The sequence below is a fragment of the Prionailurus viverrinus genome, chromosome A1, assembly GCF_022837055.1.
Source record: "Prionailurus viverrinus isolate Anna chromosome A1, UM_Priviv_1.0, whole genome shotgun sequence".
NCBI lineage: Eukaryota > Metazoa > Chordata > Mammalia > Carnivora > Felidae > Prionailurus > Prionailurus viverrinus.
This window is the reverse complement of record NC_062561.1, coordinates 213,384,158-213,409,727: the sequence shown is the minus strand read 5'-3', so window position 1 is coordinate 213,409,727 and position 25,570 is coordinate 213,384,158. Positions and strand designations below refer to the sequence as shown.

The following is a 25,570-nucleotide window of genomic DNA, read 5'->3' as shown; positions in this document are numbered from 1 at the left end:
CAATGATTACGTATTTCTGTGAGGCTGGATTTCCCACAATCACGATAAAAAGCAAGTACTGTATGAAAATAAATGTGGAACAGACAACGAGGGTAGTGGTGCCCAATATTATTTCAAGGCATGAGAAGCTGCATAGTGTCCAACACATATATGACCTATAAGTAAGAGTGTTAAAAATGAAATAAAAATAAAAGTGCTTTCTCTCAATGTATGTGTGTTTTCTCAAACAGTTAGTTATTAGGGCATAAATACTTAAGCTTTTGGGACCTAATTCTTTATAAATGGAATGGTTAGATATTTCTTTTGGCCAAGAGGCACCATGAAAAAGTTACTCTGACACAAAGGGAGATACGAACTAAGAAGGTTTTAAGACCATCTGAGCCCTGTGTTCTCATCTGTTTTGAGAGATGAGATGAGATGAGATGAGATGAGATGAGAACTCATTGTACCCCTGCTTCAACTACCCCTGTGACACTTGTGTCTCCTTTGATGAAGCCTAAAATGTGCACAGAGGCCTGGATGCAACCAGTCACCTTATTCCATGTCATTTGATTCATCGCCATACAGTGTGTAGCATCCCATAACTTCTTACGTTGTAGGATCAAAAGTGTAAATCAGTGTATATTGAACTACACATGCAAGAATAAAATTCCTATGTATTCAAGAATATAATCTGTCTTTCACTAGAATTTGCCATCTTCAATTGCCTGCTACTCCTCCATCCTCCTTAGAGCCTCCTATTTTCTTCTCACCTACACTCTTGCCCATTTCTAAGTCTACAGTTTGTCAAAAGAGAACCAAAGAGGAAGTGTACATTTTCTATACAGGGTCTTAGACTCTTCAGAAGAAAAGTATGGGTCATTAACAAAATCTATTAGCCTTATTTATATACCTGTATTCTTTAAAAAGTATAAACTACAGAAACCAATTTTTTCATTCAAACATTTGGTATAAAATCGATTAATCACAGAAATCAATATTTTGAGCTAGCCCATCTGCTTATTTACAGATTTTTGCCAACTGGCTTTTATTCTTTCCCTCATTAACCCTTCAAGAGATATTTTTTGAGCACCTATTATGACAGTAGCAAAGGGGAAAAGACTTTGTTCATATCCATTAGGACAGTGGCACTCAAAGTGTGGTCTTTGAACCAGGAGCATTATAATCACCTGGAAGCTTGGCAAAAATGCAAATTCATGAGTCTTGCCTTAGACACTCTGTATTAGAATCTCTAGGGTTGGGCCTAGGAATCTGTATTTTAATGTATCTCTAGATTATTCTCTTGTGTGTGTGCTAGAGCAACTACTCTGGGAGCTTATGACCTAGTGAAGAGTTATGTAAGCTACACTAAAAGCAATGACTATCCTTGGAGATATGTACAAAGTGCAATGGAAACCTAGGAAGGACCCCTAAGAACAAAACTGATAATTACTGAGCAGCTAGGATGTTCCAGGCACATCACAGGCATTGTCTTAGATACCACAGTGATTGAGTGATATTTGAACCCAACTGATACTTGACTCAAATTTTATAATCATTGTATAAAACTGCCCTAGGGCTGAGAAACACAGGAAGTTTCACAAGAGACATGGTAGGTGATGCTAAGAGGCAGCCACACAGAGCCGGGCTCTAGTCCTATGGTCTAGATGGACAGTGGGGGTTATCTGAAGGAAACATCAAGAACGTTTTCTAAAATTACAATGCAAAGATGCTGGCTGAAAGATTTTCTTACCACACCACATTAAAAGGATCGGACTTTTCTAAGGACTTCATTTTGGTAAATAGTAGAGCCAACGTTATTTAAATGAGTCACAAATTGCTTTTTAAGTGCTATTTCAAGGACTTTCTTGAAAACTTTTCAGAAACTTAAAAGCAGAAGTAAACTTTAGGGGGGAAAAGCTTTATTTAATAAAAACCATTATATTCATCCATTGAAAGTATATGATTCATATCTTAATATTAAAAATATAATCTATCAAGTAAATTGAAAAGCAGAAAAACTGCCACAATTTAATATTAGTAAACTAAAAACATTCCTAAATCAATAATCATGTTAACCATTTTCAGAATTCAATCATTACTGTGTACTCACAGTCTTGTTTCTTGATTAGAACAGCTGGTCTACCAGGATGCTGTTCCTTCGTGTTTCTGTGCACACAATTTTATGTATTATCCCACACTGAACACGTAATATTCAATTCACTTGAGCTGTGAGGCCTGGAATTTAGAGATTAGCTCGTGGCTTATTAATTTCAATGATTTTATCTGAGGTAAGCTGATTGATCTCTACCTGACTGAACCCAAACTCTTGAAGTATCTCTTCAGTATGTTCTCCTACAAAAGGATCCCTCTTGGAAGAAGGGACAGCGGGGGTGTCTGACAGCAGAGGTGCAGGGCGGGGACTCACACGCTGCTCCTCATCAGTGATAAATGAGCCTCGTTCTTTGTTATGATCATGCTGGGTGACCTCTTCAAACGTCAGAACTGGAGTCACACACGCATCTGTGCCATCGAAGATCTGACACCACTCTTCTTTGGTCTTCTTTGCAAATACCTCTGTGAACCTCCTCTTCATTTCTGGCCAATCAGTCACGCTCATTTGATTAGGAAACTCATCAGACTTTAGTCCAAGTCCTGAGAATAAAAACACAATTTCTTAAATTATTATGCTTTGGGTGGAGTGGTTATAGTCAATAAAATGAGTTTTGACCTCACCATAGTGTCCCAAATAGGGTGTCTTTAAGGGTTTCTCAGATGGGTCAAGAGACAAAATTCAAACTCAACTTGGAGCCAGTAGCTGGAAAGGGCAAAGGTAATAGGGTAGCAAGACTGAAAACCGACTTCCTACTGCCAAGATTTTATTATTTACATTTCACCAAAAGTAGTCTATTTGTAAAGGTCTAGTTTCCAGAAATTGATTTTTCCCTGAGTAGGTTTTCAAAAAGAAATTTCCTCAAGATGTTATTATCTGTCATACTGATTTCAAATAACCCCACATTTTATATAGTGTTCCCAAACCCTACAAAATATAAAATTTAAACAACTTTACACATGACTATCCCAGTTTTTAAGGAAGAAGTCTGAAGATAAATGATTAAATTCAAGATTGCAATTTAACATGTAATATTCGTCTCCCTTTATTTTGGACAAATAAAAGAGCTCTAGTCAAGCAGTGATATTTGACTCATTACCCTCTTACAAAACTGCTGTGAACTAGGAACAAAGGATTTGTAAGGTAACCAAAGACCCATGCAAAAAATTGTTCCCACAGCAAACAGGACAGAAAGTGGTCAACCAGTCAAATCATGAACGGGGCACACAGACTTTTGTGTCAAGCATGAAGGGGATCATGAAAAGCTCATCAACACATAGTGGAGAGAAAATGAAAGCATTCAGCTGGGGATTTAACAGAAAGGATGGCTTCTCGGCCCAGGACCTGCTCACTGCTTCCTTTATTAACTACAAGCACCTACCCCTGCAGACACACCTGAACTCCAGTGCTGATTAAATTATACCCCAAAAGCTACTTTACTAGAGTTTGGTGTAAATGTCATTTTCTATTCCCACAAGGAAGAGGGTTTTTAAATGTGGATCTTAGAGTGGAATAATCATGAAAGGACCTTCATATGCATGTGATTTTGCAGAAGTTCAATCAAGTTAATCTAATAATTCTCACTTTTGTCATCCTTTCCTTCCCTATCATGTAGAACGATGACTAATTAATTGCATGTAAGCTGCTTTGAAGAAGAAAATCCCTATAGAGGAAAGTAGATATGAATACTGCAGGCCCTTCTTAGGGTTTTGGGATATATAAGGAAATAAGGAGAACTCACATAGTTCTGGATAGTTGTGAAAAGATACCTGTGGGATAAACAAGTAAATTTCCCTCTGACCCATTCATATACGAGGAAAAACATTGAGCCATTACTTCAGGTTTATCACTATAATCTACACACACACAAAAATGTTCCTAAGGATATCTTTTACTTTTCTTCTTTTTCCTGACTACCCCAAACTCTGTGATTGAAAAACAAAGTGGCCAATTAGCCAAAAAACAGTGATTTAGATCATAGCTACTGTTATAAATATCTTTGCATGCTTTTCAGGTTTTTTTTAATCAGAATGTGATCAGAATCATAATACTAAATAAAATTGGATCCAATATGCTCTCCCTGTAACAGACATTATATTTGAGATTAATGGTCTCACAGGTTAAAGTTTGTATACTGGAAAAAATACTAGAAATCAAAAGACTCCAGCTCCTACCCCTAATTCTGACACCCCAGCTTTTCCACTGTCTTATTATCCTTTCTCAGCCCATAGTTTCCTATCCTGCCCATGACTCTGATCAAGGCCACAGGACTAACTACCAATGGTTTAGGATAGGCTGTTTCTTGTGCTCTTGACATTCCTGTATGGAACTCTAAAACCACTCCCCTACATGAATATAATTGTAGATTGCAGCTAGTTTTTATAGCATAATCAATTATTAAATTTAAACAGACTTTTAAGGACTGGCCTGTAGACTCAGACTATTTAAAACCTGGGAAAGTATGTTTTGATTTCCAAAAAGTGATCTTATATATACATGTAACACATACACATACATACACACAATTACACAAAATACTTATTATTTTAAGTACATGCCATAAACTTTACTGCTCTGTAACACAATATTAGGCATATATTAAACAGTTAAAAACTCATGTTGTAAGTATGCAATGATACATGTACAAAGATTAATGTTTATTAGTAAATAAATATTTGTTACAATGCAAAGCTGTGGAAAAAACGTAAACGAACTTGAATAAGGAAACATTTAAATTTTAGTACAGGCGTACCATACAGTTTCATATGGCTGCTAGGTATATCATGAGGGTGCAGAATTTTTGTATTGACAAGAAAGGACATCTTTAGTATACTGTTGAATACAAAAAGACAGCTATTAATTCTAAGTTTGGATAATTTATATTATATATAAATACAATTTATAAATAAATAAAACAACTGTGTTGGTATGTGCACAGAAAAAGTTCTTGAAAGCCACATCCCAAACTTCCCCCAAGTGAAAGAACAAGAGAGAATTTTACTTCTTTACAAATTCTGTATTACATTCTTTTCTAAGACACGTATTATTTTGAATTACTTTTCATCTTTTAAAAATTGTGGTAGCATAAAATTTATAGTAATTCTATTTAATTTTTTGAGGACCTGCCCTATTACGTTCCCACTAGTAATGCATAGGGGGTTGCAGTTTCCTCACAACCTTGACAACAGTCGTTATTGTCTGCTTTTCTTATAATAAGATTTTGAAATTTTAAAACAACTTAAAAATTCTCTACTGCTTATCTGAATATACTTATGTCTTGTTATCTCAAAACGTCATGAAATTCTCTGTATTTACAGATTTTTTTTTTTGCCCCAGAAAGCAGCAGAGACACAGTACAGTAGAATTTTTACCTTATAAAAACCTTGTGTATTATGTTAAGATTAAAGTATGGTCTCAAAGATCTCAAATATAAGATAAAATGAATAAGGTAATAAAATCAGTATAGATGTGGCAGCTTGTCCAGCTGGGCCTGAGAGAGAAATAATGTATATGTGATTAATAAAAGTAGTACTTTTGTAAATAAATATTGTGAAAGAAAGAGAATGCTGTGGCATTTTGGCATGGACTATGTAGATTCACCAAAGCTGGTTTAACATGTTAAGCCGGCCTGAAGCACAAACCACCTGTCAGCCAAGGATCCCTCATGAACTCTGAACGGAGAGAGGAGGTTAAGGACACCATACAAGGCTGTGGATACACAGAGAGGAGGCTGTAAAAAATCAGAGTGGTTACAGAGTTTAGACTTAGAAAGAGAAAGCCCAGGAGAAAGTGGTCAGAAGATGAAGGGCTGGAGCAATCAGCCTGCTAGAATAATGTCTCATTTCATTTTCAATATTTCCAGAAAAATTCACTCCTTGTGGTGGAGTGTGGATGTTAGAAATGATCATTCCAAACACGTATGTTTTAAGATAACAATAAGACATGCCAAGGAGGGAAGTTAACTTCTGGAATGGCAGAGCAAGAACCTTCAGAAACCTGTTCTTGCATAAAAGCAACAGAACCCTGGCACAAACTGTCAGAATGAACTTTTTTGTAACTCTGGAAATTAAAAGTTTACAACAATCCAAAGAGCATTTATTTAGGAAAAACAACTGCATCTCATAAGATCAGTAAGCCTTGTGGTATTGTAACTTGCACTAATTTCTCCCTCTCTCCCCAGCTCTGTGGTAGTCATGAAAACCAACAGACTCTCAGTCACAGCTCTGTAAAACAACTAGCAGGATAACAGCCACGGCAGGACAGAAATGAGTTGAGAGCTTCCCCCAAATCCCATCCCCCAAGAACTGCCATTTGTCTAGCAGCTCCCTGAAAGGCTCCATTCTCATGGCTTGTCTTTATTTGATCTGACTTGGAGCTCACAATGCCTTATTTCTGGAACACTGTTAACATTTATCAAAAAAAAAAAAAAAATCAGTGACAACTATTTAATATCATAGCTATCTGAGGTGGCATTCCCTGTTGGGATAACAAGAAGCTGACAAATAAAAGAAAAAAAGTGGGGAATAGGATGTTCATGGTAGGCTTTGAAATGCTCCAACATATTTCCGGGAATTTAGAAGGCACATATATAGGGCTATGAGTATGCCCAGGAAAGATCTGAGAAGGTCCTAATCTTTCACCTCTGGCTGACCCTGAGTCTGCACAAGCAAGAAGTAAAGACACAGAAAAGGATGGGAAATTTATTGGTTCAAGGCATTTAAGGACATCTCTATCCAATTATTACCTGATGACCAAGCTAACCAAACAGACTTCTGTGGCTGCACATACCAAAGAACACAGATTTAGTCCAAGAAAGTCATTACATAAACAAATAGCAGCAATAATAAATCCAGGATAGGGGAGAGGGAAGGGAAGTGAAGACCTGATTTCCCAAGTCGTCATTTTACATTATTTCAAATATCCAATTTCAACAAAACTTGTGAGACATGCAAAGAAGGAAGCAAATGTGGCCCTTACACAAGACAAAAAGGAATCAACAGAAACTGTCCCTGAAAAAAATCCAGATACTGGACTTACTAGACAAAGACTTTAAATCAACTAGTTATTTTAAATATATTCAAAGCACTGAAGGAAACCATGTCTGAAAAATTCAACAAAATTTGAGAATGATGTCTAATCAAAGAGAATATCAATAAAGAGTTAGATTGTTAAAAAAAGAAGCCAAATAGAAATTCTGGAATTGAAAAGTATATAACAAATAAAACTTTCATTAGAAGGACTCAGCAAGGGGCACCTGGGTGGCTCAGTTGGTTGAGCATCCAACTTTGGCTCAGGTCATGATCTCGCGGTCCGTGAGTTCGAGCCCCACGTTGGGCTCTGTGCTGACAGCTCAGAGCCTGGAGCCTGTTTCAGATTCTGTGTCTCCCTCTCTTGCTGTGCCCCTCCCTCATTCATGCTCTGTCTCTCTTTCTCTCAAGCATAAATAAAACATTAAAAAAAATTTTTTTTTAAAAAGAAGGACTTAGCAACAGACATGAACTGACAAGAGAAAGAATCAGCCAACTCACAAAGAGGTATACTGAGGAAAGAAAGAAAAGAGAATAACAAAAAGAGAATAAAGAAAAATGAACAGAACCTCAGAGACCTGTAGGACACCATCAAGAATACCAAAATATGGAGTCATCAGAGCTTCTTCCAGACATGCGTCTTCCCTTGTTTCCTGGACTCTCTTCACAGCATGCCCCCCAAATGCCAGTCTTCACTCTCACCTCAAATGAAGAAACTGAGACTGCCTCTTGCCTCCAAGCCAGAGGAGACAGGACCCTCTCAACCCTTGCCAAAGGGAGAACAAGAACAGCCAACAACTGAACATCCTGATGAAGTACAAAATGGAACAGACAGACTTAATGAATAAGCCAGTGAGAAGACTTTGAAAGTAGAACAGAAATATAAGAAACTCTGCCAACCATTTTTTCAGAAGAAGTTGGAATCGACTGCCAAAATCCCACAAGGGGGTAACAATCCCACAAGTGTCTGCACTGCTTGGGAAGGAAGATGAAGAGGCACTACATTACTTGACAAGAGGTGAAGTGACAGCATTTGAAGATATTAAATCAAGTTACAGGATAGATTTTTATTTTGATGAAAACCCTTACTTTGAAAATAAAGGTCTCTCCAAAGAATTTCATCTGAATGAGAGTGGTGATCCATCTTCAAAAGCTACTGAAATCAGATGGAAATCTTGAAAGGTTTTGATGAAATGTCCAAGTCAAATGCAGAAGAAAGCCAGCGGAAAGAGACAGCATGAGGAACCAGAAAGCTTCTTCACCTGGTTTCCTGACCCTTCTGATGCAGGTGCAGACGAGTTAGGAGATATCATCAAAGAGGATATTTGATCAAATTCATTCAAGTACTACTTGGTTCCCAATATGGATGATGAAGATGGGAATGGAGAAGGGGGGGGGGGGAAGACTAGAAGATACTGATGAATAAGGAGATGAGGATGAAGGTGATGGAGACGATGACGAGGGGCAGGAAGGGGAAGATGACTAATGGAACATTAACAGGTTCCAACCTTCCTTTTGGGATTTTCTCCAGTCCCTGGGAGCAAGTTGCAGTCCTTCCCCCCACCCCTACCTTAGCTCATTTGTCCTGTTTTTTTGAAGTCTCTTTTCTCTCCCATTACACCATGGTTTTCAACTTATTTGGGGGGGGGGGGGGATACCATGAGCAGAATACAGTGGGAAAAGAATCTCTGCCCCTTTCTCTTCGACATTCAATTTTTATCCTTTCCTGTCCCAACAAAAACTTAACGGAATCAATGCTACTGTGCTCTGTGGGAAAAAAGAAAAATTTTCTACTCCCTTAGCTCTGCTGGAAGCTGGAAGGTGGTAGGCCCCTGTGTAGTAGTACATAGAATTCTAGCTTTTTCCCTCCTTTCTCTTTCTATTGGGCTCAGAGATTACTCTGTGTCTGTATATGAATATGTAAGGTTAGCATTTACCAACATTTAACTGCCTACTTTCTCCTGTTTAAAAAAAAGAAAAAAGAAATTTAAAAAATGGGTTATAGAAGGTCAGCAAAGGGTGAGTTTGAGATGTTTGGGTGAGCCTTTTGACAACATGGCTTCTCTGCTGGCATGTTTAATTATGATGCTTAACAGACATCTTTGCAGTTTTAGATGACATTTTTAAAACAAAATTCTCTCCTAATGATAACTTGAGCCCTGCCACTTGAGGGGAGAATCAGAAGAACCTGTAGGATCTTATGTGAAATTGACATTGTCTATTGTAATTTTGTTCCCGTTTATTTTTAATTTTTCTTTCTGTTTCACTAGAAAGGAAAGATGATGCTCAATTTAAAAAATTTTTTTCAACGTTTTAATTTATTTTGGGGACAGAGAGAGACAGAGCATGAACGGGGGAGGGGCAGAGAGAGAGGGAGACACAGAATCGGAAACAGGCTCCAGGCTCTGAGCCATCAGCCCAGAGCCCGACGCGGGGCTCGAACTCACGGACCGCGAGATCGTGACCTGGCTGAAGTCGGACGCTTAACCGACTGCGCCACCCAGGCGCCCCGATGATGCTCAATTTTAAATGGTAAAGTCCACAAGCTGTTTTATTACAAGAAAGCTAAATGTGTACATACACACACATAAATACCAACATATGCATTAAGGGAGTCTCACAAGAAGAGAGACAGAAAAAGGCAGAGAAAATCCTAGAAGAAAAAATGTCTGAAAAATTCCCAAATTTGATGAAAAACAAATTACTTGCACATCCAAGAATCTCAAGGAAATCAAGCAAGATAAACTCAGAGATCCACACTTAGAAGAAAAATGAGCTCAGTGAGGTTGCAGGAAATAAGATCAATATACAAAAGTAACTACTTACTATGTATTTCTATACACTAATAATGAACAATACAAAAATGTACCATTTACAGTTGCATCAAAAATAATAAAATTCTTCTATAAATTTAGCATAATAAGTGCAGGTGTGTGCACTGAAAATTACAAAGTATCATTGAAAAAATTCTAGACCTCTATAAATGAAAAGCATCATATATGTTCATGGGTATTAAGGCTTAATACTGGTAAGATGGCAATACTCCCCAGACTGATGCACAATTCAGCACAACCCTTATCAAAATCCCAGCTGCCTTTTTTGCAGAAATTGGCAAGATGATTCTAAAATACATATGGAAGGGCCCCTGGGTGGCTCAGTCGGTTGGGCGTCCAACTTCGTTTCATGTCATAATCTCGTGGTTCATGGGTTCAAGCCCCATGACAGGCTCTGTGCAGATTGCTCAGAGCCTGGAGCCTGCTTCAGATTCTGTGTCTCCCTCTCTCTCTCCCCTTCCCTGACTCACACTCTGTCTCTCTCTCTCAATAATAATAAGCATTAAAAACAATACATATGGAAATGGAAGGGACCCCGAATAGTCAATCTTAAAAAAGAACAAAATTGGAAGACTCACACTTCCAAATTTCAAACCTACTACAAAGCTACAATGATCAACACAGTGTGGTACTGACATAAGGGTAGACATGTATATCAATGGAAGAGAACTGAGTCCAAAAATAAACCCTTACAATTATGGCCAACTGATTTTCAACAAAGACGCCGAAACCATTCAATGGAGAAAGAATAGTCTTTTTGACAAACAGTGCTGGGAAAACTGGATAGCCATATGCAAAACAATGAAGTTGGACCCCTACCTCACCCCATACAAAAAAATTAATCATAATTTAACAGAGACCTAAATGTGGGTGTTGAAACTATACAAATTTTAAAAGAAAACACGGGAGTGAGACCGTAAAATTGGGAGTTCTCTGAATAATTTCTATGTAATATTTACTAAAGGCTAAGTATAAAAATGTGCTAATAGATCTTACATATGTTATTAGAACTCAACAATAGCTGTAGCAATTGTTTAGAACTCAAACTAACATTTTTTTTCTTTTTCTGTTGATTTATTTTTGAGCGAGAAAGAGACTGAGCGCAAGCTGGGGAGGGTCAGAGAGAAAGGAAGACACAGAATCTGAAGCAGGCTCCAGGCTCCAAGCTGTCAGCACAGAGCCTGACAAGGGGTTCGAACTCACAAACCATGAGATCATGACCTGAGATGAAGTCAGATGCTTAACCAGCTGAGCCACTCAACTGAGCCTAACAAAATTTTTTCAATGAGTTTATTTTACCATTGTCATTTAGAATTGTCTGTGAATGATGATGACAAAAAGCTGACTGATGGGCACCTGGGTGGCTCAGTCCGTTGAGTGTTGACTCTTGATTTTGGCTTAGGTCATGATCCTAGGGGCATGGATTGTGCCCTGTGTTGGGCTTTGTGCTGAACACGCAGCCTGCTTAAGATTCTCTCTCCCTCTCCCCTTCTGCCCCTCTTCTCCACTCACACTCTGTCTAAAAAAACAAAAACAAAAACGGACTGAAGTTTAGTCAATTTTATTATTACGTTTAAATTCTCTATAGACAATGCATAAATATACAAGATTTATGTCAGGTACAAACTTCACCTTGCTATATCCCCCCTGCCTTCCAAGGCCCTGCACCACTGAGGTAAGGGTGTTGATCCCTCTGTGTTCAGCCCCTCATATAGCATTGTTCTGTCCCTAATTTTGAATTAATACCTTCCATTCTTAGTTTTAATTTTGGAACAGAAAGACTTTTATGATCTACATAAACCATCTTGTTGTTTGTTTTTCCAACTATATTTAAGTTAGTGAAGTTAATATTGTTGATCATAAAACGCTTTCTGATGCTAGCAAAAAACAATGATTTCAGCTATATGCAAACAACTTTGAGTAGTATATTGCATCTGAAAAGCTACAAAACATAATGAGACTCCAACCGTGAAGTTGAAAAGACAGACACACCATGACCAGCTTGTCATACCTCTTCAATGTATATTCTAAAACTTCTTAGCTATTCATTTACCTGTAAAGTAAACTTCAAATTCAAACATGTTACAGGAACAAAATGTTAGTCTGCTTGTTTAATTAGAAAAGAAGAGATCGCAAATTCTCCTGCTAACTTGTGGCCACATGCAAATGAGACAAGAATCTGCAAGAAAGGTAAACTGTAGAAGCATCAAGTGATAATAACATATTCCAACAGAATCTTATTCACCGAAGTCACGTTGTGCTCTGGCACCCCATGGGGGCATCTATCAAGGAATAAGAACTGGCAGAACCAGCACATCATTTCTGAGAATAAGACAGGGGCAAGCAAGGGCAACATAAATATCTAACACCGCTGAGTATGAAATGTAACAAAAAATTGAACTCGCATAAAATGGATTATTTTTTAAAACTCTGAGCTATTTTATAGACTTACGAAAGTATCTGTAAATTTAAACATAAGGGAAATGCCCCACAATATAATTATAATTATAATCATAAAGTGGATATATAATAAAAGACATAATGAATTTAAAAGGCCTAAAATCGAGGTTAAAGAACACCCACAAGAAAAGGGGAGGGAGCAGGAGAGGCACAGGAATATTACTTACCTTTGATTAGCAGCTTGTAGAACTGGGGTTCTATTGCTCCAACAGCCATGAAGCCCCCATCTGCTGTCCTGTAGGTTGTGTAGAAAGGTGCTCCACCATCTAGCATGTTCTGTCCTCGAGGTCGTTCCCACAGTCCTACTTGTTGAGATTTCCACAGAAAAGAACTTAGGTATGCCGTTCCTTCCACCTTTGGAAAAGAAACAGTATACAATATGAATCCAGACATTTAAACTATAAAACAACAATTAATTTCCACTTAGTTGTTTTTTTAACATTTGTGTAACAATGTTTCTTAGAGTACAGGAAGACTGTATCTAATTACACAACTTCTTGATATTTCAAGAAAGTGTGTTAGAACAGGTTTATGATATAGGGTTTCTCCACTATTCAGTTCAGAAAATACAGTTCAGAAAAGACTTAGAAGGAACTACTTTTGTTGTTCTTTTCAAATAAGACTGCCAAATGTTGATAATGTTTGAAGCCAAGTGAGGGTACATGGAAGTTCATTATATATTCTCTCCATAATTATATACATTAAAAACTTTCAGGATAGGGGCACCTGGGTGGCTCAGTCGGTTGAGCCTCTGACTTTGGCTCAGGTCATCTCACAGTTTGTGGGTTCAAGCCCCGCATCGGGCTCTGTACTGACCGCTTGCTCAGAGCCTGGAGCCTGCTTCAGATTCTGTGTCTCCTTCTCTCTCTGCCCCTCTCCAGCTCATGCTTTGTCTCACTCTGTTTCTCAAAAATAAATAAATGTAAAAAAAAAATTTTTTTTTAACTGTCAGCATAAAAAGTTAAAAATAAAACAAAGAGGTTTTGAAAAAATCTTTCTTTTGGTCTCAATACCTATAAACACATACACATAGGTAATAGGAAACGATCACATTTTAAAGGTAAACCACATTACAGTTAAATTTAGCATACTCTAGCTTGACTCCAAGCCAAAGAAAACTATATCTGAATATTTAATATACCTTAACAATCACTAGAAAGTTACACAATTAACATAAAATATGAGCAGCAGATATACAGGTTTTCTGAGTCCAGACAAACTAGTTTGGGAATGCCAACTTCCCACTGAGTTCTGAAATAACAGGAATGGATTCACATCTTCAGGTAGAATTGTCACAAGGCTGGATGCATGTGGTTCTCCAGAGAAGACTACCTCCCTACTCTCAGGGCTTTATGATCCTAATGATTCTCGAACCCCAAGGAGAAGGCCAGCAAAGCAACCTCATATCAAATAGCTGGAATTGGGGGTCCACGGAGTTTCTCACAGTTACTGGCTATATCTTTGGAAACATCCCAACTTTCCCTTTAAACTTGAAATCTCACACACACCTGATTTTATGGCTCTGACAGCTGACATACCAAATAGTATGTCACAGGGGCGCCTAGGTAGCTCAGTGGGTTAAGTGTCCAACTTCAGCTTAGGTGATGAGTTCACAGTTCGTGAGTTTGAGCCCCATATCGGACTCTCTGCTGTCAGTGCAGAGCCTGCTTTGGATCCTCTGTTTCCCTCTCTCTCTGCCCCTTCCCTGCTTGTTCTCTCTCTCTCTCTCTCTAAGGTAAATATTAAAAGAAAAAAAGATCAATCACACACCACACTTTAGAGATGGACACAAAGGACATGCAAATGTATCCTGATAAAAGTATCAGAAGGCAGAGAAATAGCACAGGGTTTAGCCTGTGAGAAGGAAGCATAAGCCAAGCCCCCAAGATAAGGGCCATGGAAATGGCTTTTGCAAAAGGTCACCAATGACAAATCCAATTTACAGTGTTCAGATCTAAACTCTTGAGACGGGTAACTGGGTGGCTCAGTCAGTTGAGCCTCTGACTCTTGATTTCAGCTCTGGTCATGATCTCATGGTTTGTGAGTTCAAGCTATATGTAAAGCTCTGCACTGACAGTGTGGAGCCTGCTTGGGATTCCCCCCCTCTCTGCCTCTCCCCTGTTCGCTTTCTCTTTCTCAATAAATAAACTTAAAAATATATAAAAAATAAATAAACTCTTGAGGTCTCTACTGACACCTGACCCTCTGACCATTCCTTTTTTTTTTCTTTTAGCACTTTCTTTATCTTTCGTTTCCATGGAAACACTCCTCGGTTCTCCACTTTGCTCTCCTTATGCCCTGACTTCTCCTCTACTGCCCACTCTTCAAATATGGTGCTCTGTCCCCTTCCTTAGAGGACCACACGGTCTCATGTGGCTTCCAAATGACAATTAAACCTGTTTCTAGTCTGTAACTTCGAGTACTCACTCTGTCTGGATATCTGAAAGAGACTTCAAACTTGAAATGACCCAAACTGAATTCCTCTTATCATACAAGAATAACAACAACAATAATACCAAGTTCTTACATAGCACCTCCTCTATGCCAGGCATTGTTTACACACTGAACAAGGCATCAATTCGCTTAGTTCTCTAACAATGCTATGAGGCAGGTACCATTACTGTCTCCATTTTACAAAGAAGAAGCCGAGGCACAGGGAGGTAAGTAACTCACCCAAGTCCCAGAACCAGTCAGCAGCAGAGCTGGGGTGGAGGAAACAGGTGCCAGAATCTGTGCTCTTAACCAATGACCCATACTGCCTCTTCCATTGGCAGTCCGCCCCCAAGGTGCCAGTGATGCCATCCACCAGGTCATCCAAGCCAGAAACACGGGAGCCACCCTTGACTCCTAGCTCCCCCTTTACTGCCAACGCGTCACCAGATCCTGGCAATTTTATGTCTCAAATAGCCCTCAGATCCACACCTGTTCCACCATCAATGACTTTAGTACTTGCTCGTATCTCCCAGCAACAACCCAGTAACTGTCCCTCTGCCTCCAGTCTTGTCTTCCTCAAACCCATCTTCCTTCTCCCTCCAAAGATCTGTCCAAATGCAAATACATACGTAGAATGCTGGATTGGGCTCTTATCAACTGGCTGTGAGAACTTGGGCAAATTTCTATGCTTCAGTTTCTCCTTTCTTCAAATAAAGTATTCCAAGTGGAACTGGTGTTTTGAGGATTAGGAGAAATCGCACAGGGAAAGCGCCTAGCATAACGCAAGGCACGTACTCAGTGCGTGACAGTGAAAAAACTGAAGCTTCGTGATGTTGGAGTCTCCCCTGCAAACTGTAACAGGAAATTCTAGACTGGCTACTTTAGCACCCTTAAGAATCTTCTCTGTTTGCTAAGGGAGACTTCCTTCCCGAGCCCAGTTTTTAATGAAGATTGCTTGAAAACTGTATTCTAAGCACAAGAAATGGCAGGGGAAGATTGTTGAAACCAACGCAGGAATCAGATGAGTCATGAAAAGTTTAGAAAACTGATTCTACAAACAAGATACTCAATGAAAGGATATGAGGCTATTTAAAAAAAAAAAAAAAAAGGATATCCTGGATAATTTGGATTCAAACTTCAAATCTCATTTATCTCTTATTCACAAAACAATCTGAGGCAGCCACCTATCATACTTAGAACAACTGGTAGGCTTATCACCTCCCCCAGTTAACACTTACCATGCTGGCATCAATGACCTGACCTTTGCCAGAGCGTGTGCGTTGAAAAAGAGCCAACAAGATGCCCAGTGTGCACATGAGGCCACCACCACCAAAGTCAGCCAGGAGATTCAGCGGTGCATACGGATTCTCACCACTTCTGCCAATCTTTGACAGAATACCTACATAATTTAAAGAAATCAAGGAACACGAAATGTAAATTCAATGTCACTTTTAAAAATTTTTTTTTTTCAACGTTTATTTATTTTTGGGACAGAGAGAGAGACAGAGCATGAACGGGGGAGGGGCAGAGAGAGAGGGAGACACAGAATCGGAAACAGGCTCCAGGCTCTGAGCCATCAGCCCAGAGCCCGACGCGGGGCTCGAACTCACGGACCGCAAGATCGTGACCTGGCTGAAGTCGGACGCCCAACCGACTGCGCCACCCAGGCGCCCCTTAATGTCACTTTTAAATAGATACATGAACATCTTACGAGGAATAACCAATCATTCTAGTTGCCAACATGGTGAAAACCGGTACATGATGCTTTTCCAAATCTAAACCTAGTCAGCATATTTATAAACAGGCTTTTCCCCCAACAAGGCCCCTTGTTTTCTTTTGTTGTTGTTTTCTCTCTAAAACTTTATTCCAACTAACACTTTCAGACTTTTATTGCTAAGTTTTTACTCACTGAGTTTTGAGGAAAAAATTATTGTTAGCAATTTAGATTATGGCTTACCAACAGTTATGATCCACTTTCAGTCTTATTAGAGATGCAGGAAAATAATCAAACACAAGAAAAAATAAAAGTAATTCTATTTTTAAATAGATGGAAAAAACAATTCTACCCACACTCTCATCCTCAATCTTTAAATGTGTACTCACAGGAAATTTGAGGCCTTTATTCAACAACACACAGTTTCTTAGAATTCTAGGATCAGGCCATTCTAAGACATGTTCTCACAGGCAAAAATTCTAATAAAGTGACAATATGACCTGAAAGCTACAGGTATTCATAGAAGTCTAAAATGGTGACTCAGGCAATGATTCAGAATGGAGGTGGAAAGAAAGGGGAGTTCAGATCAAACTCTATCAGCATTTTAGAACTGTACAACAGCCATCCCCATTACCACCAAGGCTCTTACTTCCTGGCAGGGTCTTGCCTGAGAATTGTAGTGAGAAATGTAGTAAGTAAATGTGACTAGTGAGAGTATATTATCCCTCAAATGGGTCAAGTCAGAGGGAAAGGGGTTGGGAATAAGTGTTCTATGACAAACCAACTCTTTTCATTTTTTTTTTTTTTTAACGTTTATTTATTTTTGAGACAGAGAGAGACAGAGCATGAACGGGGGAGGGTCAGAGAGAGGGAGACACAGAATCCGAAACAGGCTCCAGGCTCTGAGCTGTCAGCACAGAGCCCGACGCGGGGCTCGAACTCATGGACCGCGAAATCATGACCTGAGCCGAAGTCAGCTGCCTAACCAACTGAGCCACCCAGGCGCCCCAACAAACCAACTTTTTTCAAACCATGCTCTCCTTATTGATTCTGATAAATATTTACATTTTCACCTTTAAAAAATTCTTTTTAGTTGGTGTAACTGTAAATCTTGACTGGGAACAAAATAAAAGGTGTAGAGAAATTATTTTGTCAACATACCTGACAAAGCCAAATAGTTGATGTCATGGCCTGCTACCCTGCAGAATCTTCCTGACTGGCCAAATCCACTCAACCTGGCATAGATGAGCTTTGGATTCTCCCTCTGCAGAATCTCCGGGCCTAGCTGGAGTTTTTCCATAACACCTTAAGAGAAAGGGAACAAAGATTTTTTTTTTTTTTTTTTTTTTTTTTTTTAAGAGGGATGAATTGAGGATAGGAACAATCCTCTCTCTGTGGCAAACATAAAATGGCACTCTTCCAAATCATACCGATAACGTTTGTTGTGGGTTTTAGCACGTTTCCAATAATTAAGGACACAGAGTGAAGCCACCATTTCTGGAATGTGTGACTTCTGCCCCCAAATCCTATTTCCTTCCAGCCCCACCTTAATTCCCTTCAGGCATATCCAAGTTCCTGCAATCCCCATAGTGGGCCATTCCTTCCTTTAGTCAGTGCCTTTATAGTTCCCCAAATACTCTCCTTAGTAATTTATTAGAAATGGCTTGTTCTCCTAGAACAGTTACTCTGGGGCTGAATTTGGTCAAAAATTCACTTTCGAAAGCTTTTAAGGTCTTTTCTTTTTCTGTGCCCCCATCATCCGCCACCTTCTACCTCACACTTTTGTGCTTTTGTGTATATATTCCATCATCTTCCCCTCAGTTTAGAAGCTCCTCTGGCAGGATTCACACCTGATCTGTTTCCATGGGTCTCTGAAGTGCCTAGCATGGGCATCTTCACAAAAAAGCTCACCAAAATGTCAGTGATAAAATTTGTTACAATACCATCTAAGAGCTCTTATGAATAAGTATAGTATTTATTGCACAAGATCCAGATAACTAGTATTTTTAACCTCCTGGGATTAAACATAATGAAGACTAAATATTTACAGTTTTGTCTTCCTAAAGCTATAGTCAATTACAGAAAACTCTAGTCTTCTACCTAAACACCAGCCACAATCCTCTCATCTGACAGCTACATCTGTATTCACAGCTCTATTTTCCTTCTTTTTTAAAAAAAAAATTTTTTAATGTTTATTTATTTTTGAGACAGAGAGAGACAGAGCATGAACGGGGCAGAGTCACAGAGAGAAGGAGACACAGAATCTGAAGCAGGCTCCAGGCTCTGAGCTGTCAGCACAGAGCCCGATGTGGGGCTCCAACCCACGGACCGCGAGATCATAACCTGAGCCGGAGTCGGACGTTTAACCGACTGAGCCACCCAGGCACCCCTCTATTTTCCTTCTAATTGCAAGATCGTGGAGTCTACCATGTTGAGCCTCTATCTTTAAATGGGGCATTATTAAATTATGATATAATCCTAATTATTAAATTATCATAATCCTCCAATCTGGCTATGTGAATAAATGATTTAACATTTAATATGCCTGGTGCCCCACAGATATTCAATTCATTCACCAAACATTTACTGACTTCCTGCTATATGTCAGGCAAAGCTTTGGATTTGTACTTTGAGCAAGATTGCCCTGGGAGCTGAGAATGGATCCAAATTGTGCTAGACCCACACATCATCTTTAAAAAGGCTGTTACAACAGCATGAAGAAAGCTACAGAAGCTAAGGAGGAAGAATGTCTGGATTCCTGATAACTGAAAGCAAATGCAGTTAACAATATTTGGAGTCATGGGCAGAGTACAGGGTTTGGATTCAGGCAGCTGGGAGAGTACTGGTTCCATTTAATGAGAAAAATAACACAGGAGGATGGGAATGCAAGCTGGTGCAGCCACTCTGGAAAACAGTATGGCAGTTCCATAAACTAAAAATAGAACTACCCTATGACCCAGCTATTGCACTACTAGGTATTTACCCAAGGGATACAGGTGTGCTGTTTCAAAGGGACACATGCACCCCCATGTTTATAACAGCACTATCAACAATAGCCAAAGTATGGAAAGAGCCCAAATGTCCCTCGATGGATGAATGGATAAAGAAGATGTGGTGTATATATATAAAATGGAGTACTACTCGGCAATCAAAAACAATGAAATCTTGCCATTTGCAACTACGCGGATGGAACTGGAGGGTATTATGCTAAGTGAAATTAGTCAGAGAAAGACAAATATATGACTTCACTCATACATGGGCTTTAAGAGACAAAACAGATGAACACAGGGGAAGGGAAACAAAAATAATATAAAAACAGGGAGGGGGACAAAACATAAGAGACTCAAATATGGAGAACAAACTGAGGGTTGCTGGAGGGGCTGTGGGGGGTGGGGGGTGGGCTAAATGGGTAAGGGGCACTAAGGAATCTACTCCTGAAATCATTGTTGCACCATATGCTAACTAATTTGGATGTACATTTTAAATAAAAATAAAAAATAAAAAAATAAGTAACACAGGAGGAGACGTTATTCTCGGAGGTAAGATAATGTGCTTGTTTTGGGATTTATGGAAGTTGCAGTGCCTGGGAGATAGCCAGTTAAGACACGTGCACGGTCTGTGTATTTCAGCGGTCTATGGCTCTAAAAGACGGAGGTACGATTACAGATTTGGCCATCATCTGTGTATAAAAAGGTGAAAACAGTGGGGACAGAAAAGGTGGCTCCAGGAAGCAAACTGTAAACCAAATTGAGCTGAAGCTGGAAGGAACCTGGAACACCAGGATTTACCGCAGAGAATGTTAGCCTGGGTCTAGAGGCTTTAGACGGTACACCAACTCCCAAAACGACTATGTACCTACATGCAATTTTCCAGGAAGGCAATCTTTGGCTTTCCTTAGATTCTCACAGGATTCGGGACTCTCAAATAATTAAGAAAGACAAGCACAAATGAGTGATTACAAAGAGAATCTGGGGAAGGGGGCGGAAATGGGTATAAGGAGAACAGGGGCAACCTCAGTATCTGAGATTCCAAGTATAGATCATCTCATGGGGGGACTGATCAACAATAGCAAACGCGACAGAAAAACCTAGAAAGGCAGTGACAGGAAAAGGTTCTGTCGGCAACAAAGCTTAGATGTGACGGGCTCGAACGGCCCAGCCCCTCCCTTCGGCGGGGACCTTTCCGGGTCTGGTCTCCCGTCGGAGCCGCGGAGGCGCCTGGGGCTCACCGTGGCGGAAGGGCTCCAGCACTACGTCCGCCTGGCGGCACAGGCGCCTCAGCACCAATGCCCCGTCCTGCCGCTTCAGGTTCAGCGCCAGCGAGCGCTTGCCCCGTGCCATGAAGCTGACGTCCCCTCTGGCGCCCAGCCGGTCCACACGCACCACTTGGGCCCCGAAGTCCGCGAGGACCATACCGCAGAACGGGCCTGGGGCCAGGCCGGCCAGCTCCAACACCCGGATACCCTGCAGCGCCATGGGACCCGGCTCTCCAAGTGAAGAAGTCTCGGGTGGGCCAGACCTAGCCTAGACCGCCCGGGATGCGAGCCCCAAGCAGCCTCCAAGCGGTCCCTCCCTCCTGCGCCTGCGCAGGGCCGTCCCTCCTCCTCCTCCTCCTCCTCCGGTGCAGAGTCTGTACATTGGGAGGATCCTGGCCCCGCCTCCTGGCTAGTCCAATAGGTGGTTTTCCTTTCCGTTGGTTGCTTTCCCTTTGAGGGGTTGCGTGCCACTGGGTTCAGGCAGGCTTTCTTTGCTTCCCTCTGCAGCTCTTCTGTTAGAAGTTAAAGTTAAGGCTTGTTAAACATTTTAACTTTCTTTCTTTCTTTCTTTCTTTCTTTCTCCCTCCCTCCCTCCATTCTTTATGTCTTTCTCTCTCTCTTTCTCTTTTCTTTCTTTTTCCCTCCCTCCGTTCTTTATTTCTTTCTCTTTCTCTTTTCTTTCTTTTTCCCTCCCTCCGTTCTTTCTTTATTTCTTTCTCTCTCTCTTTCTCCCTCTCTCTTTCTCCCTTTCTTCCTTTCTTTCTTTTCTTTCTTTCTTTCTTTTCTTTCTTCCTTCCTTTCTTTTCTTTCTGTCTTTCTTTCTTCCTTCCTTCCTTTCCTTTTCTTTCCTTTCTTTCTCTTTCTTTCCTTTCTCTTTCTGTCTTTCTTTCTTTCTGTCTTTCTTTCTTTCCCAGCAAAATCTAGTCTAACCAAGCAGCACCAACAAGGAGGTGGTTAGGAGCATTCTACCCCCAGGAGTTGGGAAGAGGCTTATATACACAAAAACAAATAAATCATTGATTAGCTCTAAATAGATTAAAGTCTACTTGGCTGTTTGTGATGGGTTGTTCTTAGTTTCAGTTTCATTAACTGAGGCATTTACAGGGTTAGAATTTGGTTTGCTTAGTAGGTTGCCAGGGCATTAGAACCACATCAGTCTAATAGCCTCCTTGTTTAATTAATACAACACTTCCTTGTTCTTGTCTAGCCTATGTTACTACCTTTGTTCAGACATCAGCTTCCTTACCCTCTTGTTTTATTTCTATTTTAAAAAACTTGAAAAGAAAGTAAATTGCACAGAATGTTACAGAAGACATACAGATTGACACAATATTTTTTCGTATTTGCTTACAATCTATTGTTCTAAAAAATAAACAGTACAGAAATAGCTTAAGCTAACAGCCAGGATAAGATTCACATGAATCAGAGATATTGCCCAGCATCAAGTAATAAGCTCAAAGATAAAGGTCATGGAAAAGCTCAGCCAAATCAGAAGTCTGGAAAATCTTACATGACTCTTCCTTCTTACATTGGACACATATCCCCTGTTAGAGGCTGAATTAAGTCCCATCAACATTCATATATTGAAGTCTTAACTCCCAGTACCTCAGAATGTGACTGTATTTGGAGATAGAGCTTAGAAAGAGTTAATTAAAGTAAAATGAAATCATATGGATTGGTCCTAATTAATATGGCTGGTGTCTTTACAAGAAAAGATTAGGACACAGAAAGCAAGGACTGAGGGATGACCATGTGAGGACACAGCAGAAGGTGGCTGTCTATCTGCAAGCCAAGGAGAAAGGCCTCAGAAGACACCAAACTTGAAGATACCTTGATCTTGTATTTTTAGCCTCCAGAACTGTGAAAAAATGTTTTTCTGTTTAAGCTACCCAGCCTCTAATGCCTTATTATGGCAGCCTGAGCAGACTAATAAAACTATTAAGAAGGTTGGGGGAGGGTGTGGCACCTGAGTCATTCAGTCAAGTATCCGACTTCAGCTCATGTCATGATCTCATAGTTCATGGGTTTGAGCCCCATGTCGGACTGTGTGCTGATAGCTCAGAGCCTGGAACCTGCTTCAGATTCTGTGTTTTCATCTCTCTCTGCCTCTCCCCTACTCACAACCAATCTCTCTCTCTCTCTCTCTCTCTCTCTCTCTCTCTCTCTCTCAAAAAATAAATAATAAACATTAAAAAAAAAAAAAGAAGGTTGGAGTGGGGAGTTATGATATTTTGTTATAGCCCTAGCAAACTAATATACCCTCTGACTCACGATTATAGTTGAGATCTCTAATGAGGTTCTCAGGTACCTAACAGACTTCATTTTGTATCCCAGGGTGTTACTTAGCTATGGAACTGCGCTTCCTGGATTCTGAGTTTATTTGGCAAAAGTAATCCTATAGCCAGAGCCAGCCTGTTAAATGCATTAAATAGATAAATTCTCTTCCTTGTAACAAATATCATTCATCTACTTACCCAAGGTAAATAGGTACAACAGGTACAATTGACAAAGAATACCTTTTCCTTTGACAAAAGCTGCCTTTTTCTTCAGCTTCCTGAAGGATCCATGTACTAAAGGGAGTACATAGATCACAGGCCAGCTGCTTTGAACTCCTTCCATAGTTAAAGTCTCCTATACCCACCCACTCCCACTCAAAGTTACAGGTCTTTGCTTCTGCTCACTCCACCATTCAAGACACAAGCACTCCCATGATTTTGACATATAGTATCCACAGTCTATCGATGCTATAGCTATACTACTTATATACTACCTTTTATTTATATTATTATATTTTGTAGTTTTATATTACATAAATGATGTTACATTGCAATCACTTTTCTGAACTTGCTTTCGTACTCCAGCTTATCCTAACTTGCCTCCCTATTTCTGCTTCTTTCTCTTAGATCAATTGGATTCTTGGCTTAAATACAACAGAGTTCATTACAAGGGTATCAAGTAGCTTATTGCTACTTGAATTTAGGTAATTGGCAGGACCTGGGCCACTGGAGTCACATTCAAGGTCACAGCATGAAAGTCTGGTTGGGATACAAGTCTACACAGTTTCCACTCACTGCTGCTCTGCTGGGAGAGACCCAACCTGATTCTGGGTCAAAAGAATAAATAGAGGGGTGCTTGGATGCTCAGTTGGTTAAGCGTCCTACTTCGGCTCAGGTCATGATCTGTGAGTTCGAGCCCTGCGTCAGGTTCTGTGCTGACAGCTCAGAGCCTGGAGCCTGCTTCGGATTCTGTGACTCCCTCTCTCTCTGCCCCTCCCCAACTCATGTGCTGCCTCTCTCTCTCTCTCTCTCCCTCTCTCTGTCAAAAATAAATAAACATTGAAAAAAATAGATAGAGGCACTAACTTGAAGGACCTTCCACTGACAATTGAGATGGGGTCATTAAATTATAATAATGACTGTGGTGGATTGAAGCACATTAAATATATGAAAAATCATAAGTTAATAATAATGCTTTTTAAGAGACCTTATTAATTATCTTTAAAGATTTCTAGGGCACCAACTCATTATTCTAAAAATTGGTAAATAAAAATGATAAAAATCAAGTATGTATCTTGTTTTCCATATGAACAGTATTTCAGGATACCAAATAGCTAATGAAAGAATGTGTTTCTTTTAAAATGTTGCTATTTTTGCAAAGTGAAGGAAACCATCAACAAAGCAAAAAGGCAACCTACTGAATGGGAGAAGATATTTGCAAATTATACACCCACTAAGGGGTTAATATCCAAAATATATAAAGAACTTATACAATTAAACATCAAAAAACCTATAATCCAACTAAAACTGGGCAGAGAACCTAAACAGGCATTTTTCCAAAAAGACATCCAGGTGTCCAACAGACACATGAAAAGCTGCTCAACATTACTAATTCTTGGGGAAATGCAAATCAAAACTGCAATAAGGTATCACCTTATACCTGTCAGAATTGCTGGAATTAAGAAAGAAAGAAAGAAAGAAAGAAAGAAAGAAAGAAAGAAAGAAAGAAAGAAAGAAAGAAAATAACAAATGTTGGCAAATATGTGGAGAGAAAAGAATCCTCGTAACAGTTGGTAGGAATGTATATTGGTGCAGCCACTGGGAAAAACAGTATGGACGTTCCTCAAAAAATTTTTTTAAAAATATAATCAAATTACCATATGATCCAGTAATTCTACTACTAGGCATTTATCAAAAACAAAAACACTAATTTGAAAATACATATGCACCCCTATGTTTATTGAAGCATTATTTACTATAGCCAAGATATGAAAGCAACCCAAGTTCCCATCAATGGATGAATGGATAGAGAAGATGTGGTACATATACTATGGAATATTACTCAGCCCTAAGAAAAGGATGAAATTTTGCCATTTAAGACAACATGGATGGACCTAGAAGGTACCATGCTAAGTGAAATAACTCAGACAGATAAAGATAAATAATTCACTTAGATGTAGAATGTAAAAAACAAAGCAAATGAACAAACAAAACAGACCAGAGACAAATTCAGAAAACAAACTAGTGATTTGCAGAGGGGAGATGGTGGAGGGTGGCGTAGAACGGTGAAAAAGGTAATCGGGATTTTTTTTTTAAGTTGGTTACTTAGACAATACCTACCTACCATCACCTTTTTAGGGCCTCAGTTTAATGAAGACTTGTAAAATCAATCTTCCAGATATAATTCTGGTCATGGGTAAATTGCAAAACAGTCAATCTTGGCCTTCTCCCACATTCCTTAAAAAATCACTCTTGGGGC

At 39.6% G+C, this 25,570-nt stretch overlaps 1 protein-coding gene and 1 pseudogene across 2 annotated transcripts; one reads left to right on the top strand and one right to left on the bottom strand.

Annotated features, from left to right (window-relative positions):
- Positions 1 to 1,585: 1,585 nt before the first annotated feature.
- AMACR (alpha-methylacyl-CoA racemase) lies at positions 1,586 to 21,129 on the bottom strand. Of its 2 annotated transcripts, XM_047870194.1 has the most exons (5): positions 20,789 to 21,129; positions 17,722 to 17,865; positions 16,085 to 16,245; positions 12,581 to 12,767; positions 1,586 to 2,634 (listed from the first exon to the last, which is right to left on the bottom strand). In XM_047870194.1, the coding sequence occupies exons 1-5, from the start codon at positions 21,033 to 21,035 to the stop codon at positions 2,225 to 2,227; spliced, it is 1,149 nt and encodes a 382-aa protein (XP_047726150.1). In that variant the 5' UTR covers positions 21,036 to 21,129; the 3' UTR covers positions 1,586 to 2,224. The 2 variants fall into 2 exon arrangements, with proteins under 2 accessions (XP_047726150.1, XP_047726153.1); XM_047870197.1 differs by lacking the exon at positions 16,085 to 16,245 and having other exon boundaries at positions 2,616 to 2,634.
- LOC125172322 (protein SET-like) lies at positions 7,791 to 8,605 on the top strand (annotated as a pseudogene).
- Positions 21,130 to 25,570: the final 4,441 nt, after the last annotated feature.

Bases quoted from the DNA above. Each gene is read 5' to 3' on its own strand.
- AMACR (XM_047870194.1), bottom strand. From the start codon at position 21,035: ATGGCGCTGCAGGGTATCCGGGTGTTGGAGCTGGCCGGCCTGGCCCCA. The intron at 12,768-16,084 runs GTAAGTGTTAAC...TCTTTTCCAAAG, and splicing joins AGGTCATTGATGCCAGCATG to GTGGAAGGAACGGCATACCT. The intron at 2,635-12,580 runs GTAAGTAATATT...TTTTATTCTCAG, and splicing joins CTACAAGCTGCTAATCAAAG to GACTTGGACTAAAGTCTGAT.